The 19,757-nt window shown below is 45.0% G+C and overlaps 1 protein-coding gene across 1 annotated transcript; it reads right to left on the bottom strand.

The window, feature by feature from the left end:
* Positions 1 to 336: 336 nt before the first annotated feature.
* On the bottom strand, positions 337 to 3,276 carry LOC144709861 (uncharacterized). The gene is made up of 5 exons (XM_078583515.1): positions 3,135 to 3,276; positions 1,996 to 2,021; positions 1,504 to 1,575; positions 627 to 731; positions 337 to 534 (listed from the first exon to the last, which is right to left on the bottom strand). The coding sequence occupies exons 2-5, from the start codon at positions 2,011 to 2,013 to the stop codon at positions 418 to 420; spliced, it is 312 nt and encodes a 103-aa protein (XP_078439641.1). The 5' UTR covers positions 2,014 to 2,021; positions 3,135 to 3,276; the 3' UTR covers positions 337 to 417.
* Positions 3,277 to 19,757: the final 16,481 nt, after the last annotated feature.

Genomic DNA, 19,757 nt, shown 5'->3' with positions numbered 1-19,757 from the left:
CACTGCATAATAATGAAGGAAACCAGAGTGATATCAAAGTGGACTGCGGAATACGAAAGTCTTTTCCTCAAATCATTTTACTTATCGACAGTTGAATCTAATGCGTACTCAGAATTGGTCAGCGCACATTTATAGCACTAATTAAGAGTTAAGTTTATTTATCTTTCTGTTCTTTTTGAGTTGCTGGGTCTTTGAGTTAGCTGCGGAATAAATAAAAAATGCCAAACTATACCGAATAGATAAGTCTTCTTATATTTTTTCCCTGTCTTCCTCCTGTTCATTTAAAGTTTCTGGGTCCTTTGAGTTAACTGATTAATAATTAAGGAAACCAAAGTATGATGGGTGAGTAGACTATTTTGTTTTCATGACAGTCAAAAGGGAACAGAAAAGCAGGGCATGGATGGCAAAGTGTATGGTTTATTTTGGGTTCCTGAGGACGATTATGACGGAGTCGCCCCGGAGGAACATCTTGCTGATGAACCTATCCTTGTTCACAGGCTGCGCCTTCTTCTTCCCTTTGCCCGTTTTAGGCACCTAATATTCATTTGATTATGAAGCAGTAGATGAGAAGAAAAAGCATAATTCAAAGGAGAAGAAGAGACAGATCGACAAAGAGATGATCTAACCTCAGTCCACATCTCTCGTACGTTCTCCAAGACCATGTTGCAGTGGCGGTCGAAGGCCCTTACACGGCCCAGCAGCTTCTTGTTGTTTCGGCAGTTGATTAGAACCTTAACAAGCACACCACACCGACAAATAAGCTTATAAGTATGATACATTGATTAAGTATTGATACCATCATCTTTGTCGGATACCAATTTCTGCAATGATAATATTCAGTATCGATACAGCAACCCCAACCAGGCTGATATCCAATACCGATATCCAAGAATTGTAATTAAACACATCGAGTATTGGGGTTGCAGTATCAGGTATCCTTATTGGATAACAATAATGAATATCGTTTTCTGTATTGGATAGACCTCCAGGATTTATCCCATACGTAGGATTTTGAAAGTTGAACATTTATGTGAAACTATAGAGAAAGTAAAGTTTGGAGACCCCTGGCATATCGGAAAATTCAAGGGGCTTCCCATAGCGAAATTATGTTGACATATCTAAGGATTATCCCTGACTAAGTTTTCACACTCCCACTTGAAAACTTCATGAATCGACCAAAAAGTATGTTAGAATATAAGTTAATACCTTAACTCAAGCTTATACTGAGATATATGCTAACAAGTTATCTCTTCATAAAATTACATTGATGTACTAAGCAATACTGATGACCAATATCAGATGTCCAATACCCGATACCTACACCTGACCTTCCAGTATCCGTCATCCCATAACAGTATCGGATATTGGTTTCTTCCAGCGAGGTGGATAATTTATTTATAGAGAGAAAGAAATGGAGAGGGAATTTACTTCTTTGGGCACAACTGAGGTAAATAAATGAACATAAAGAAATAGAGATAGATTGATACATAGAGTGAGAGATACCTGAGTGTTGTTCTTCACGCTCATCATCAACACTGATAGAGGTCCAGTGTTGAATTCCTCTTCCTTCTTAACCTGAAAAACATTTAGAAGATAAAAGCACAGTTTGACCTGCTGATTGTACAACATTCTCATAGATTTAGACGTTAAGTTTTTCACAGAGGTAAAGTCATGAACTTAATGGCACATGAGAAAAGGAAGGCTGTTACAAACCCCAAGAGGATAGTAGAATGAGGCTCTTCAATTACATTTACCCACTTAGGCAAATAATATCGGAAACGGTTCTGCCAGTAATCATTCTTTGGATAAAAATTAAAAAAGAGTGAACGAGTCATTGACTACTAATAAAAGCCTCAATGTATGTAAAATTTTGTCGATGTTTTCCAGTGGGAGGATAACAGTCAGAATAAGGTTCTATTCGGGGAAGGAAAAAATGATGAGTTGCTGGCAAGTTCTAAAGTCAAATAAAACAGTAATCATGAAGGGACGACTCACTGCTCCGTCTTCTTCCATATTGCACGCTGCATTCAAAAAAAAAAAAGACAAAATTAAATAGACGGTAAAACAACATATTTCAGTCGCTCAATGTGATAAAATAATAAATATAAAAATAAAAAAAAGGAGTTAATTTAACTGAAACACCATTCTATAAATTCAACTTTCTATAGTCTAGATACAGACAGGAGTTGGCAACTTTATGCTCCCTTTATTTAGCTCCAGCTCAGAATTTTGCAACTGGAAAATTGTACAACTGCAACTATAGTTCGTTTCTTTAATTTCCTCCTCGACAAAAATCCACGGTGTAGTATACCGAAGATAATCCGGTAACATGTTTGGTGATGTGCCCTGAGGTTCTAGAGAACACCCCTTTTCCCAATGAAAATAAAGAAAATAGAAAGAAGGAGATCAGATATGAAACAAAAAGAAATGAATCCCACAAACATCAAGAGAACTGTGAGCAACCAGCTAATAAAACAGAAGAACGAGCATAATCAGAAATAAGATGAAATAAGCAACCCCGTCATTATCAACATTCTGCTTAAAAAACAGGTGTGGAATTGCATTAACTTCTGGAACAAAAAATCAAAGATGAATTCGTCGTGGAGACAAGAAATTGAAAAGAAATGAAAATTGGGGCCATCTATGGCATGCCAAATCCTGAATATGTAGTAAAAATAATCGAGTACAGATCATTTCAAACGGGCATTTTCCACAAAACATTTAGCTTCGTTCACACAAGAAATCGACGTTTACATCCCAAATCGCGCAAGGAAAATGAAAAGTAGCTCCATCCGAAGACGAAGGACGTCCACATACCTCTCGGAACCATGAAATTAAAAAAAAAACAAAAGTACAGACCCCGAACAACAGCAACATTCGAAACACTTGCAAAGATTCCATCGCCGGCTACCCTAAAACCTCAGTCCGCTTAAATCCTAAACCTCAGCGCCGAATCCGTCTGCGCGATCCAGACATTCCACGACAACCTAAGATCCCAGATCATCCAGAAGATCTAACTCAAAAGACGCGCCAAATGGGAAAGATTACAAAGGATCCATAACCCATGAACACTGCTGAACATCCGAAAAAAAAACTCGTTGGGTCAGCGCAAAGTCAAATATTTCAGTAATTACCCGAGAAGCAGCTACAGACGCCGGGAGAAGGTGGCTCCTCGGAAGAACAAGATCACAAGATCGACTTCTGAAACGGGAAGACAAGTACGACGTTGGAGGGGACGAAGCTAGGGTTTTTCTCCTTGAAAAAATTATTCGACTAATTTTACTGATACACACTAACTGGGCCGTTTAACTCCGGCCCGTTAACAATAGAATTCCTACATCTGGAATGGCACGTCCGGGGACATGACGCCCCGGACGGGACGGGACGGGACGGGACGGGACGGGACGGGACGGGACGGGACGGGACGGGACGGAAGGTGATGTCACGAAAGTTATGTCATGTCACCGTCCCTTGACACGTCCTAGGATTTCGGAAAATTATCTTTGGATGGCATCATTTTGCGCATGCAAATCAATGCAGGGACTTTTCTGTAAAATGCCACGAAATCGAGTTCGCGACACCACGTGGCGAAAATTCGGCTGTTGAAAAGCTTAAATCTCGGCCATTGAATTTTTAAGTTTTTTGGTCATTTTTAAAAATCTGACACAGACATCATCCGTGACGGCCGTCTCGTCACGTCACTCATCTGAGGCCCTCTGTCACCGTCGTGCCCAGTTCGTCATCCGTCACCGTCACATCATCCGTCACGTTGCCGTCACCGTGACGTGTGACGTGATGGATGACGGCTGCAGTTCCCTACTGGTAAGCCATAAATATGCTAATAGTAGTAATATTTGACCGCATTAGTATTACTGATTTCTATCTTGACCACTTCAAATAGAACCCCGATCAGATTATTCCCTGATTGAGAAACTTGATGGATCAGATTGTTAGGTTAGCATGCATTTGTAAATAGCTTATTAGATAAGGGTAGGGGATGGGTTGTCTATCTGATCTGCCCCGGATCATGGATCTCAAGATCTATCTATATTTTCCATAGAGATCATCCCATATTCGACTTACAATCAATTTGATTGACACCGCCTGCCCGTCAATATGATCAGGACAACGGCAGCTGATTTCTCTTATTAGATATGGAATCATAGATATTATCATGAAATCAATATATAAATTATGTTGGATATGTAATATAATTTTTAGTACTTTAAATTAAATTAATTAATTAAATGACCAATCATTTGAATTTAATTTAATTTAATAAGGATATAGGGTGATGTATGTGCTACTAACAGTATCCCTATCCGATCTCCGTTATCAGATATCAAATATATTTGACAAAGATAACAATAACAATTATGATATCAATAATGTAAGAGATAATGATTGCAGTGAAGTAAACTTATTTGAATATTTTATTTGATACAATTGATTTAAAATTGTTTGCATTCATGTTGCAAAAGTCAACTAATTTCTCAATATCTTGTAGGATTATGGAAATTTGAAACAATTAAATAGTTTCATTTGTTGAAATTTCAATTAGCCTTCTGATTATAAATTAAGGACCGTTGTTGAAGTCACTTAACCATTTGAACACTTCTGATTATAAATTTCATTTTAACCATTATGTATAAAAATTTCACTAATCTTAAAACAACCTCTTTTACTCTAAAATTATGAATTCTTCTCCTGACTAGGGTGATATAACATGAGGGAGGATGGCTAGCAGTCAGCGAAAAACTCCGGATGGGAACATCGATGCATGGAAGTGAAAGGTAGGATATAATTTTAGGTTTGAAGGAGGAACAAGGAATATGAATAAATATACTGAACCAGAATGCTAGTTTTTGACTGACAAAGCCAAGTTCACCCTGCAGTGGATTTTTTAGGAGGCTTAACCAAAACTAGAATACTTAAAAGGTGGGAACAAAAGTGAAGTTGGCGTCAAAAGACAACGGGCGCAATCAAGGTACAACCAAGGCCACCGAGTGGTTCATTCCATGAGCCATTTGTTGGCACTGTGGTATGGCTGGGTTGATGGGGGCATCCTAATAAAGAGGAAGTGACTGAGGTGACTCTATAACCAAGAGAAGTTTTAGGCAATACAAAAACTAAAGGGAAAGACTAACAATGAATGGCCTCCAAAATTTTCAATGCTAAGAGGAAATGAGTGTAATAGGCAAGACTCTCCAAAAATTATAATATTCAAAGTGCCCTTGGCCATATGTATCTTATATTCTCAGGATAATGTAGTGCCCTCCAGAGAATCGGACAGATGAAGAATGGAAATTGGAAAAATGAAAAGAAGAAGAATAAAATAAGAAAGACATACTTGGGAGTAAAGAAAATTGGAAGTACTAAGGAACAAGGAGACTATCAATCGTTGTCGTTCGATGCTCCTCTGGCCTATCAATCGGACGGCTTGAATCTCGCCACCTAGATGCCACCTCATTGGACCACTGCCAAGGCTGACGTGGCGGCGACTAGTCAAGACGACTCGGCTGAGTCACTCTGAGTCGACCTGGTCGACCCGAACAACTCAGCCCGAGTCGATGCGATTGAATTCGCCGACGTAGGCCGAGCTGAACAGGTCGGGCTCAGCTGAGTCGACATGGTCGACTCGGCCAACTCCAATCGAGTCGACCGGGTCAAGAGAGGCCGAGTCGACCTGATCGACTTGGCCGATTTTGACCGAGTCGACCCGGTCGACAATGACCGAGTCAACCTGGTCAACTCGGTCCCCTCAGACCGAGTTGACCCGGTTGACTCAATCCACTCGGACTGAATCGACCTAGTCGACTCGATCGCCTCAAACCGAGTCAACCTAGTTGACTCGGTCAACCCTGCCTGAGTTGACCAAAGTGATTTGGTCAACTCTGATCGGGTTGACCAGGCAGACTTGGTCAATATTGACCGTGTTGACCAGTTGACGTGGTCAACCTGGACCATGTAGATCAGGTTGACTCACCCAACCTGGATTTGGTCGACTCCGACCCGATCGACCCGGCCAAGACCGAATGAGTCGACCCGGTCGATTCGGGTCTCTCTGACCGCGTCAACCTGGTTGACTTGGTCCATTCAGGCCAAGTCGAACCGGTCATCTTGATTGACTTGGCACACCCACCCGAGTGAAACGAGATGACTCAGTCAAAGCCGACCAAGTCAACCTAGGCAACTTGGTCCACGGTGACCAAGTCAAACTAGTTGACTTTGATCGTGTTGTTGAATTATGTTGACCAAAGTGATTTGGTCAACTCTGACAGGGTTGACCAAGTTGACTTGCCCACCGCCGACCGTGTTGACCAGGGAGACTTGGTCAACCTTGATCTGGTTGACCAGGCTGACTTGGTCCACCTTGATAGTGTTGAGTAGGTTGACTCGGTCAATCTTGACCGTGATGACCAGGTTGCCTCGGTCAACCCTGATCTGGTTGACTCGATCAACCTTGACTGTTTTGACCAGGCTGCCTGAGTTACCCTTGACCAGGTTGACCAAGGTGACTCAGTCAACACAGTCACCTCTGAGCCTGTCGGCCAGGTCAACTCGGTCAATCATGATCGAGTACACCCGGTCGACTTAGGGCATTTATACTTGGGCCATTCAGACGACCCTAGCCGACCCGACTCGGATACTTTGCCCCCCCCTTTTCGCATCTGCTGACCAGACTGGTACTGATGGGCCAACACGAGACTAGGAAAGTGGGCTTGACATCTTCTATCGAAGTTGTCCCTCCTACCTTAGATCACATCGCACCACTTGGACTAGGCATGGAGGATCAACGAGCACCGAAAGAGTGTGGAGATGCACTTGCTGGGCAACCCTCTGGGTGACCACCATCTACATCCTGGGCGACGAAAGTGGCGGGGACTACGAACACGGCTATCACTCAACCCCTCCCCAAGATCACACTTCCCCCACTTTATGATGCCACGACCCCAAAACGGGGTTACATTGACTCGGAGGGGGTGAGAGTTGTAGCCTTCTCCAAGGAGGAGGTCTTGCACCATTCACTTACACCTTGATAGGACGATTTGCGACGAAGTGCCCACTTATTGACGACATTATGAGGATATATTTAGCGCTCGGGAACTTTATCGGAACGGTGGTTATTGGAGCACGTAACCATTGGAGTCGTACCACGTGGATAATTAGTAGTTCCACGATGCACACTTATCGATGGACAGCCGAGCAAACTAGCAGCTCACGGGAACATTGCCCCCACTCTATACTGGTATGGATCGGTTTTTCCAGGGCTCTGGTCATATCTCTTCACACCCACTGCTCTAGAGTCCCTAGCGAGTGCTGTTGGAACATTTATACGTCTTGACAAAGATGTACATCTGTTGAACCGCCCTGGATATTCGAGGGTATGTGTCGAGATAGACCTATTAGAGCCCATCCATCCCATGATCCTCATTCGCAATGGGGATGAGCTGATTCGACAGCCTATAGTGTACGAGAGCCTTCCGTAGTTCTGTACGCATTGTATCCTTCTAGGTCACACACTTCACATGTGACGCCAAAGGGCATCGCCGACTACCTTGACCCCCTCAGAGGAGTACCTCCTACCTTTGCCTTATAATGACTACATCATAGAAGCAAAGTCTACTTCTCAAGGGCGTCGCCCCACCCAACGACAGACTCTGAATACACGCCCCGCCCCTTCATCGCATGGTGCGCATACTACTACCCCTCTCCTGCCTAGGGACTCTATGTCGGTCAAACCTGTCTTGGCCAAGCATATACAGCTTCAGTGTCACAATGGGTGAAGAAGGGGGCTGACAAGTGCCCACAAACCTTACCCCGTCCCCCAGATGTTCCCCCTATCAGCATTCAGAAGGGCAAGGGTAAGGAGGTACAAGCACCCACTAGTACCTCCAATACCTTTGCCCTCTTAGATCTAGAATGCCATGAGGGAGACTGTGTGGAGGTTGGGCAGAGTCGTTCGAGTCTCCCCAGCACATCCGGCCATACACCCACCCGTTGATGGAGGACCATCCAACTGACTTCGCTCCGCCCTGTTGCCAGCCCCGTCGCGGAACCCGAGCCGACGTGAAGAATCCACAGTTCCACTACCAGGTTTGACAAGCAGCATCGTCATCTCGCAACGTGTCCAATGTCTTTGTGCAAAATTTTATGGTTTTATGTTTTCATTGTTGTTGGATTGACATGACGCCCCTCCTGCATGAGTACCGGCCTCCTGAATGCTTTCTTTATTTGAATTTGATTTAGTGTCCTCTTTAGGGGAAGAAAACCTTGTTGGGTTTCTCTTCTGCTAAAGAGTCCTCTTAAGGGAAGCCCAATACGGCGGACGTCAACGCATCGACACTAGACACGTCATCGCCGTCATCCAAAGTCAACGTCTCCGCTAAGGAAGTGCCGCCATTGCCAGAGGATCAAGTCAACACACCAGCATCAGGCACATCTCCACTAATGCACGCTCCTTCACGCGTCTTGACACGTCGCCAACGGCAGATCCACAACTGCCCACTGACGTGACATGTCGCTCGTTTTTATTTCTTTTACTAACTGCATTTTCTCTTTCCTCCAAGGCCTATATATATAGGCCATTGTTTCAAGAAAAAGTTAGGCAAGTTTATTTTCAAGAATTGAGTTATCTTTCTCTTCTTGGAGTACTTGCCCCAACCCTAGCCTCCTGCTCGCTATCTCCGATCTCCACCGCCGCCGCCGCCGTCGCTGCCTCGCGTTGCCGGCTACCTCTGCTCTTTATTGCCGTCGACATTTGCCTAGGACAGCCCTCGACTGCCCATCCAAGACCGCCCTCAGGCCTTCCCAGGACAGCCTAGGGCCGCCCAAGGCTGTCCTAGGCAGCCCGTCCCAGGGCCGCCCAAGGCCGCCCCAGGTCGCCCGCCCAGGGCTGCCCAAGGCTGCCCCCAGGCTGCCCGCCCAGGGCAGCCCTAGGCCACCCCAGGCCGGCCGCCCAGGGCCGCCCTAGGCCGCCCGCCCCAGGCCGCCCGCCCAAGGCCGCCCAAGCCGCCCGCCAAGGAATCACCCCAAGCCGCCCTAGGCCATCCGCCCCAAGGCCGCACGCGCACGCCGCGTGCCCGTCACCCGCGCTTCCGGACGCCCTCCAAGCTTCTTACCGCGGTGCATACTGTTTAGGTTTCGGGGCGCTACCCCGAACCCCGCAAAGGGGTGACTCCCCCCTTGACCCCCCCCGCCAACTGACCGCGCAGTTGGATCCACGACACCTTGTCGAAGCGCACATCAATCGTCCCGCCAACGACGCCACACACCCAAGCACTCCGGCAACTGAAGCGCGGAACGTCTCTTTGCCAGGGCCGCTCAACGCCCGGAACACCCAGATCTTCTCATCTAGTGGGCCATACAACGCCCGAATCGCCCAATCTCATCACGACCAGAATTCCCCGCAGCCTCTTCATGCACTCCGGTGCCAAGGTACTCCTAAACTCTTTGGTGTCAACGTGTTCTTCGTCCAGTATTCCATGAGAATCCTCCACCGCCGACAGATTTGATTTGATTTGGAATTCCCTAAAAATTCTCTCAATCGTGAGATTTCCTCGTGACATGAATTCGTGTATTGGATTTCGTGCTTCGGCATCGTCGCAGTGGTTGAAGACAGTACTCTCGCCCTCGACAAGGAAAGGGACTGCACCACCGGTATTTCATCAGTTTTAAATTCCGAATTTGATCGCGTGGATTTCTGTGGTCTGTTTTATCTATCCATCCAAATCCATCTAGTCCCTCCATCCGTTGTTGTCCTATCCATCCCCACAGTCGTCCTTTTCCCTAGCTGTCCTTCATCACTCTCCCTTATTGGGCCACCTTCCCCACAACTGCCACTTCCCCAATATAAGAAGGGAAGAGCAGACGTGGAGAAGAAGAGAAAGTCATTGTGGAACTCCAGATCTCGTTTTTTTTTGCATTGTTGGCAGTCACTGTTCTTTAAAAAAGTTGTAGTTTGTTGAACCCTTGTTCTTCCATTACTGAGGATTCCATACTCCTTCATTGCCATCATTGAAGGTCAAAAGAAGTTGCGTTGCTTGTGGAGAAGTAGTAATGTGTTCATCTTTGTTGTTGGCTTGTCATTTGGAGTTCCGACTGTCCTTCCTCTTGGGGGCATTCGGCGTTGACCTCACCACTATGGGGAATTAGAGACGACTCTGCAATTTGTGGAGACTAATTGACAGCAGAGACTGGTCATCCCTCGTCGTTTGGCACTGTGAACGCGCTTATTCACCCTTCAGAGAAGAACCAGGAGTTTTCATCGAAGATAAGAATCTGTTCATCGAGGAATTCTGACATTTTTTGAGAAGATTGTTGAGAAGATTATACACGTTCACGGACACTCAGATTGGTTCCAACTCCTTCGTGAGAAGCCTGATCCGTTGACGCAAATATGTTATTCCGGGCGTCCTTTGGTGATATGATCTCGCCATCGTTCGATTCAACTTCGCCAATTTTTCGCCTCAATACCATTGATTTGTGTGATGAATCAGACTCAAGCGTGAACGGACCTGGCAATTGATCGTTGTGGTACTTGTGTGGGGTTTCCCTCTCGTCAGATTTTCTTCTGTCCTTGAACGATTTTGGGCATATTGTGTTCGTCCGAGCCACGTCAAAACTTCTCCAACGGCGCCTGAAATCACGCCCATTTCCTTGCTCGATCATCCATGTTCTTCTTCACTTGAACAGCCTCTAGATAGAACTGTGGTGGGAAGTATTTCCTCTCTACTATGTGGGGTCCACTAGATCTGGTGCTGCTGTATTTTGGATTGTAACCCGATGCGACGAAGGAGATCCTGTTTTCACTCTTCTACACCTCGGTCGAGACATTCGTGGGTGAAGACATTTTCATGTCAAACACATTGAGCTGGACATTTCACTGATCGTGATCATTTGGATCGGTGGGGCTAAGACCTGCGTTACATCGGACATTCCACTGGACTTGTTGTGAATCACTATAAGCTTTACTAAACGAAGTCACAGGTTTGTCTGTTCTCCTTTATTTTACAGTCTTAATTACTTTCTTCAGTGCTGATCTTACGACTGCTCCGCTGTCGAGAGAGGGTCTTACGTGAACAGAGGATTAGCCACCCGTTCGTGAAAGAGAATTTTTCATTAACGGTATCATATTTGATTGCCTACGTAGACAGTGTGGAAGCTCTTGGATGAGAATCGTCCCCCACCACGTTGACTTTTTTTTTTATTTGCTCACACGGATCAGTGGGGGCTTGATCGTGATAAAACCCGTCACGTGTTGCTTGCCGATTTACTGTTCATCTCATCGGTGACTGAAATATTTCTCGTTACAATTTGTAAATCCATCCATTAAATTGCATTCTGAGTTTACCTTCCAGACGCAATACGAGGTGTCATTTCCGACCAACGAGTTACATCACCCGTCCCTCACTAGTCCCTCATTCCTTATCGTCCCCCCGTTCTACACCCTCTTGCCTCCCATCAGTCCACCGGCCTCCATCTTCATCATCCCCATCACCTCGCTCCCCTCCACCTCGCTCACCTCCACCTACATCTTCCCATCCTTCCCCTACGTCTCCCCCCCTAGAGCCCCTCTCCCCTCCACCGGCTTCACCTCCATCCCCTCCCTCCCCCACTATCCCACCCCCCACTCCTGCACACTGCCCTCCTCGCTCTTCCCCCTCGGACCCTCTCCTCCATATACCTCGCTCATCCCCCGCTCACCACCCATCCCCATCCCTAGCTTACCGTTCCACCCTAGCCACACTCCTCCCCCACTTGATATACTCACCTCCATGTCCGACCTCCATCCATCACATATCCCTTTCGAGCAGGCAGAATGCTTGACTAATCGTCAGGCTTCACTCACTATTTCGGAGGACACTTGTGGAGGTACTAGTGGTCAGGCTTCCACGGGAGAGGAGGAGGACGATATCTCTCTCTCTAAGGATTTAGACGTGGATGCCTCTCCCCCTCCAGGACATCGTTCAGATGCCTCCCATACACGCCGCATATACAACACCCGATCGAGGGTGCGTCACGTGAGCCGGTAGTTTTATGATTCCAAGTCTTGTTTGGAATTGTAGAGGGATTGGTAACCCTCTAACCCAGTCACATCTCCTCTCACTAATAAAAAAGCACAACTTAGGGATAGTTGGGCTTATTGAACCGATGACAACATCGGATCATTCCCACTCCATACCGAGTAAACTCGGAATGGATCATGTTTATTGTCATTCCTCGAATAGGCTCTGGCTTCTTTAGAAGCGAGATTATTCGTTGGTGCTACTAGCTGAAAGGACCCGGTACGTCACTTTTGATGTACCGTACTCCCTGAAGCCTTACTTGCTTACTGTTGTTTACGCCGTGATAACACCCTAAATTTGGTCTTTATTTCATGCTATTAGCACAATTTTATGCATTTAAAGAGCTTAAAATGGGGTTGTTATCATATATTTACATGAAAATACTGTTTTCAAGTGATTTCTGATTTTTCCTTAATTTTTTGTTAATTCTATGAATTTTAAGGGATTTATTTGAGCTTGAAATAATTATTTTTGAATCAAAATGGAAAATTTAATATTTAATTTTGAGATTTATCAGTACAGGGATAATTAGTGAATTTTCAAGAATTTTCTAGGATTTTTTATGAGATTTATTTGAAGAAGAAATGCATTTTTTCAAGAAAAAAAGATATATTTATAAAAAAGAAATGAGTATTAAGATTATTTTCGAACTTTGAAGGGCCTTTTTGTAAAATTGTGTTGCAATTATACCCTCAAAACAGCTCTCGGTCGTGGTTGAAGGAGTAAAGATATTATTTAAAATATTCTAGGGTTTTATTGCAAATGATTAAATATTTATTTTAATGTTTTTAGGAAAAATCGGAGGAGAGAGAGTGCGCAAAGGGCATATACACAATTATTTTTGGACGGCATCTGGCGGGAATTGTATGTTTTGAAAAAGACTTATGTGTAAATAACCAAGCGACCTTCTATTGCGATGGCTAATGCTAGCGGCTAGCGGGCGGTAAGATTACCGCCCGTGCGGCACATACAAAGCGCACGCACGGGCGGTCACGTGGTGAGCTCCAATCAGTCGAAGCAAAGACAAAACGCATGCGTAAGTGCGTGTCAAAATGTATTTAAGTTGCAACTTTTGAGTTTTTTTTCTATTTTTATTTTCGGCGGGGGTACATGGCACAACGCGAAGAAACCCGCCTGGAGAAGTTGAAAAGTCACCGGCCAGTAGGAGGGCGACACATCAGCGTGCAGTTTAAAAAGAAATTTAAAAATAAATGGATTTAAATCCAATGGCTAATATTGGTTTACATTCATTTATTCATAACTTTTGATCCAGAAGTCCAACTGAGATGAGTTTTTTATGGAATTGCTCGTCTTGATCCCCTATTTCTATCTGTATGGTTGGATCATTAAGACCAAGACTACATTGATAAATAAAAATTAATTACTAATTTGGGGTAAAATGGTAATTTTTACCATTTAACCTAAGTATAAAAACCGAATTTCGAGAGGAGGGGGTCATTCTTGATGGTTCTCTATCACAGCTGCAAGATAGAGAGGAGCCCCATCCTGGATCAACCTGTTTGGTACCTTTCCCTTCATTGTATTTGAATTTTTGGTGCATTTTGGATAAAGTTAGTTTAATTTCTTGATTGTTCTTCTTGACTCTAGTTTGAACCTCTAAATCGCTTGGCTTGAGCGGCATGTACAAGCCCTGATTAGGATTGAGAGGAGTAATTGAGAGGTATAACTAGGTATTCAAGTGCATTTCAAAAGAAAACTAAAAAAAACTTTAAATTCTAGGGTATTAAAATTTCTCTTTCATCATTATCTAATAGTGTAGTTAGTTCTGAACTATCAAACCTACAAAAACCAACCAACCCAATCAAAAATTTATTTTTAATCCCTCTAATTGAATTCTTTGATCCTTTCATTGGGATCAACTAATTCAACTTAGAGCCCCCTTACTTCTTCTATTCATCTCATCTCTTCTACCCCCCTTTCCAAATTTCTCCTCTAATTAGGGTGATTTGATCTTCATTGAAGATCAAATTAAATCTAATTAGGGTCAAATTATTCATGAAGCACATCAATTGAATTCCTTACTAGCTTCCCTTGGACGACACTCGTACTTATCACTACACATCTTAAGTAGAGTTTTTATAAATTTTATTGTATAAGCTAAAATTGACAACAACAAGGGTTTAAAATTGCATAAAATTTACCCCTATTTTTGGCTTATCACGCCCCGAATAGACAACTAGAGCAGGAGGCCCTTTGTGAGGAAATCGCCTTACATGCCCATTCCCATTCATGACTTGTTGATCTCCCTTGGTTTATAACTAGGGATTTCAATTGCATACGGGCAGTTAGAGAGCGCCAAGGGGGCCGCCTACCTCGGTCACGATCTATGCAAACGTTTAATGACTTTATCTATCAGGCATCACTAGTGGAGCCGCCTACCATAGGTGAGTAGTGGACCTGGGGTAGTGAACGTCAGACGGATGTGCGTATCTCCGAACGGCTCAACCGTTGTTTTACCAATAGTACCACACTGATGCATTGCACCATCACGATTGAGATCCTACTACGATATTACTCTAACCACTCGACGATCCTCCTTCTCCCAGACTCCAACGACGGATTTCGCCGCCCTCCATTCCAATTCCAAGCATGTGGTTAGAGCACACCGACTTCCATCGTTATGTACGAAGCCATTGGCATGGAACAATCTCTACATCACCTATGGAGAACTTCAGCTATAGACTGAGGAATCTCAAGTTCCACCTTAAATGGTGGAATCGACACGTCTTTAGATACATACACTCAAGCACTCAGACGGGAAATACCGGCTATCGAGCGATAGTTGCAAGATGGTTGGACGGACGATTTGGGAGAGCGCCGGCTTCACCTTAGAGAATAGCTTGAGGACGCTATGCAATGCATCAAGTGGGAACTAGATGCTATCGAGCGTCGGTTGAAAGATAGTTGGACGGACGACTTGGGAGAGCGTCAGCTTCATCTTAGAGAACAACTTGAGGACGCTATATGCGGCGCCAAGAGATTTTCTATCTCCAGAAGTCGCGTGTCCAATGGCTACAAGAAGGTGATAGAAACACACGTTTCTTTCACGCTTCGATCCATCATAGAGGACATCCTAATTATACGACACTATTAGAGACGTATACTCAGGACCCCGCCCAACTAGCAGTTGTAGGAGTGGAGTATTATCCCTCGATCCTCTCCTCACAACCAACTATTGTGAGTGAGGACATCCTTGCCTCTATCCGTCACTTGGTGACTGACCAAGATAGTGCACTTCTCACAGCCCTTCCTACCCGAACAGAGATTTAGGAGGTCATTTTTTCCTTGGATAGAAAATAAGGGCCCAGGACTGGTTGGGTTTTCCGCAGAATTCTACACTGCATGCTGGGATATCGTAGGCATTGACTTGGTGCTTGCTATCAAGGAGGTGTTCACGCGCAAAGTCTTCCTGTGAAGTTTGAAATCCATTTTTCTAACGCTCATTCCAAAAGTGGACACTCCAAATTCCTTCCGAGACTTTTGCCCCATTAGTCTTTGTAATGTATGCTACAAAGTTGCATCCAAGATCATTACAAATCGACTAGGGCACTGTCTCAATAGACTTATCTCGCGTGAATAGTGTGGTTTTGTCAGGGGTTGACAGATCCATGACAATATCATGCTAGTTCACGAGCTAGCCCAGTCACTAGACGCTCATATTCGGGGCTCAAATGTCATCATCAAATTACGTATGGAGAAGGCCTTTAATTGAGACGAGTGGACTTTTCTTACCCAAGTGTTACGTTGCTTTGGGTTTATCAATGCGTTCATCGATCTAGTTGATGCCTGAATTCGAGATAATTATTTCTCTCTCTTGATGGATGGAAATTCCATTGGCTTCTTCACGGCCACGAGAGGTCTATAGCAAGGTGATCTTATCTCACCCACCCTTTTTATATTGATGGAGGAGGTCTTCAGTCGATCGCTCACACGTGCGATTGATTGTGGCCTAATCCAATCAAATTTTACGAAAAGGGGATGCCCGATCCTCTTGCACTCACTCTTTGCGGATGATGCCATCCTTTTCCTTAATGGATCCAAAAAATCCATTAAGAAATTTATGAGCGTCCTCACTGCGTACGAGCAAGCCTCGGGCCAGCTTGTCAATGCCTCAAAGAGTAGCTTTATAGTTGGTCCTTCCACCGCTACAAAGCGCTCTCAGATAATCCAACACTCTACCCGTTACTCATGAGGATGCCTCCCTTCCGACTATCTTGGATGTCCTATCTTTCTCGGACGCGCTAGGCATCATTACTTGGATGCCCTTTTGGCAAAATTGAGAGAAACTTGAGGGATGGAAACTCCATTTTCTCTCTCCTAGAGGACGCATCCAACTTATTCGACATGTCCTCATGAGTATCCTGCTGCATACCCTTGCGATCCACTCACTATCTCTCACAGTCCTCCGCTCAATGGAACGACTATGCGCACGTTTCTTATGGTCTGGTCACCTCGAGGGCGAGCGTCGCCATCATTGGGTCTCTTGGGAGAAAGCATGTTGGCCGACGGCCGAGGGGGGTTTAGGGATCAGACACCTCTCAGATGTCCAGGACATGCTTCAAAATAAACTTGTATGGCGCATGCGCACCACACAGTCCCTATTGGGAAGTTTTATTTACGCCAAGTATGGCGAATGGGCCCGTCGAGAGATGGATATCCGAGGCCATCAGAGATGGCAGACGTGGCAGCAACAGTGGTTTGAAATCGCCCATGTCACATGTTGGCGTATAGGCCGAGGTACGATTAGCGCCTGGTTTGATACTTGGCATGGTGACGAGCCTTTCGCTCGTCATCCCCACTTTCTACCACATCGAGTGCGACTCATAGTGGCGTAGCTGCTTATGGGCAACACGCCACACCTATGGGAGCAACATGGCCTCCCCTCTGCCATATTACCCCAGGTTCATAACACTTCAATCGGGTCTACTCCCGACCGTGCTATTTGGACGCTCACACCCGACGGCGCATACTCATGCAATTCTTCTTGGGAGTATTTTCGTGAGAAATCTCCCATCCAGCACTGGGGTGGCGGCATCTAGCACCTGGAGATCCTTACTCGCGTCTCCTTTTTCCTTTAGAGACTCCTACACCGTGGCCTCCCGACTCCCGACTGATGATTGGGTGATCCGTCTAGGCCATTCTCTCACCTCACGTTGCAACTGTTGTCCCGCATTTCCACATATTGAGACTATGGAACATCTTTTTTCTATAGTGAGACAGCCATATAATGTTGGCGCCAAATCACACACCTTTGGCACCCACTCCTTCATATTCCACTGACCCCGTTGGATTGTTTTGGCAAGATATTTCTCCTGCCAATATGCTCTAAATGGAGCCCCATCCTACACATCACCATAGCTTATTTACTATGGGAGATATGGAAGGGGCGAAATTCTTATCGTTTTGCAAGGAGTGCCATGCGCGTCGTGGATATCATGTGTCGCGTCAAGCTTTGGATACAACGCATCCACCATCTCATCCCCACTCGTGACTACAGCTCAACGCTCGGATGCGATCTCCTTCGTGCTTGAGGCATTCCGGTGACCCTTGCCGCTATCCGCATTCAGCTATAGGTTATCCATTGGCACCCATCGGATGGTGGGTTCAAAGGGAACCCGGGGCTAGCAAGGGGAGTTGGTATCATACGGGATCATACATGGAGTATTCTCTTTGCTTTCTCCTCTTTCTATGGCGTACAAACTAACACAGTACCAGAAGCTATGGTGATAGGTGATCGTTTACTCCTCTGTGAGAAACGAAACCTTCATAATATTGTCGTAGAATCGGACTCACAAGTGTTAGTCGACATGCTTCATGTAAGTACATGCTCCAATGGTGACTACACCGTGTATGGCAGGACATCATGTGGTGCCGCCCTCGCATAACTAGCGTTCGTCATCAGCTGCGAGAAGGCAACCACACAGTAGATGCCCTCGCCAACTACGCAGTACACACACGACTCCCTTCCTCCCTTTTCCTTTCTTGGTAGGCGCTCCCTCCGACTGCTAGGGGATGCTATTGCGTCGAACGTCTCAGCTTGCCAAACCTCTGCACGTGCTGCACACTTTTGAAGGAGGCCCCGCAGGAGGGGCGGATCGCGTGGAGCACTTGAGGTGGGAGCACTCACGCCTGATCCGACGATCACGACAGCGGGGTGGACTGTGCCCACCTTGGATGAGGTCCTCGTCAAGCACTTCATCGATACACTTGTTAAAGGCGGGGATAGCTCCACTATCTCTCCACCATCATCATGCGGGGGGCTCGTGTGAGGCGTCAACGCGAGCACTTCTCTGAGCACATGCAAGGTATCACTTATATATTGTTTCCTTTCCTGCACATGGGCGTGGATGAGTGGGATCCGAGTGTAATTGAGATATTTATACTTACTTCACGCCTATAAACATTGATAAACACTTCACTTTAAAAATGAAATCCCCCTAGGTGACGTCCAGGCACGGCTGGATCCGTCTACGGGCACAACCGCAGGGTTGGCCGTACCCGGCACCGTGTTTTTTGCCAATTAAAAAAATGGATTAAGGCAGCTCAAAGGATGTACATTATGTGCTTAAGACCGAAAGATATGCATACCTTGTCTCACATAGAAATCAATTTAATGAAGAGGTTATGAAAATAAGCATCATGTGAGTTGGAAGTGCGTTCATACAATAATTATAATAATTGATTCATTACCTACTCATAGTATTTCAACCTTTTGATTTTTCAACCTCCCACCTCATTCTGCTAGATATCCTCACCAGTTGGGCGATCTCATATATGCTATCGAAAATTGTAAAGTCAGCAAATCAGAGACGTGCCCCTTCATATCATAGGGTATAAAGAACAGGTTTATGAGAACAAAATATGCCTCAGGACAAGGATTTTAACCATAACGATATTGTTAAATGTAAAACATGTAAATAAAATAAATAATAAAAATAACAAGAAATAGCAAAACATAAGAAAAAATAGGAAATTGTACAATTAAAAATAGTAATTTTTTTCATAAAAGCGTAAATTATAATTAAAATAAATTATAAAAGTTAAAATTATTATTAAAATAAAATGAGCTAGCAAGTCTTGGGTGTGAGGCTTCTCTGATTGAGAAATCTTAAGTTCAGTACTTGGAGGCTTCACCGATTGAGAACACATAGGAGGCTTCACTGATTGAGAACGCCTCAGTCCTTAGAGGCTTCGCCGATTGAGAACACCTCCTCGAGCTCGTTTACTCAAGGTTAAGCAAAACCCTTATTTTTATAAGGGCAAGTAATTTCTCAAAGAGTCTTAACTTTTGAACTCATATTTTTTGGGGCAATGATATAATTTATTATTATTATTATTATTTTATTTTTCATTTTTTTATAACGAATCCGTGTGACGCTGGGCTGGATCTAAGTGGATCGTGGCAGCAAGGCCACTCTGCCACTTACAACGCCTCGTCGCATATTTAAGTCGTTGCAAAGGATTCAACCTGCCGCCTGATACGAATAACAATCCGGGGCGGCAGCGCTGGCGCATCTGCCGGCGAGGCTACACCCCCCACAAGGGTCTATGGGAGCTGCAAGGGCTCCTATTGCGGGACGGCAATCGGGCGGCAGGACGGAGCGCTGCTACAGCTAGGATTCCGACTTAGAGGCATTCAGCCGTAATCCGATGCACAATAGCTTTGTG

The sequence above is a fragment of the Wolffia australiana genome, chromosome 1, assembly GCF_029677425.1.
Source record: "Wolffia australiana isolate 7733 chromosome 1, ASM2967742v1".
NCBI lineage: Eukaryota > Viridiplantae > Streptophyta > Magnoliopsida > Alismatales > Araceae > Wolffia > Wolffia australiana.
This window is presented reverse-complemented; position numbering and strand designations above follow the sequence as displayed.

Bases quoted from the DNA above. Each gene is read 5' to 3' on its own strand.
- LOC144709861 (XM_078583515.1), bottom strand. The intron at 732-1,503 runs GTATCTCTCACT...GTGCTTGTTAAG, and splicing joins GCGTGAAGAACAACACTCAG to GTTCTAATCAACTGCCGAAA. The intron at 535-626 runs GTTAGATCATCT...AATGAATATTAG, and splicing joins TACGAGAGATGTGGACTGAG to GTGCCTAAAACGGGCAAAGG.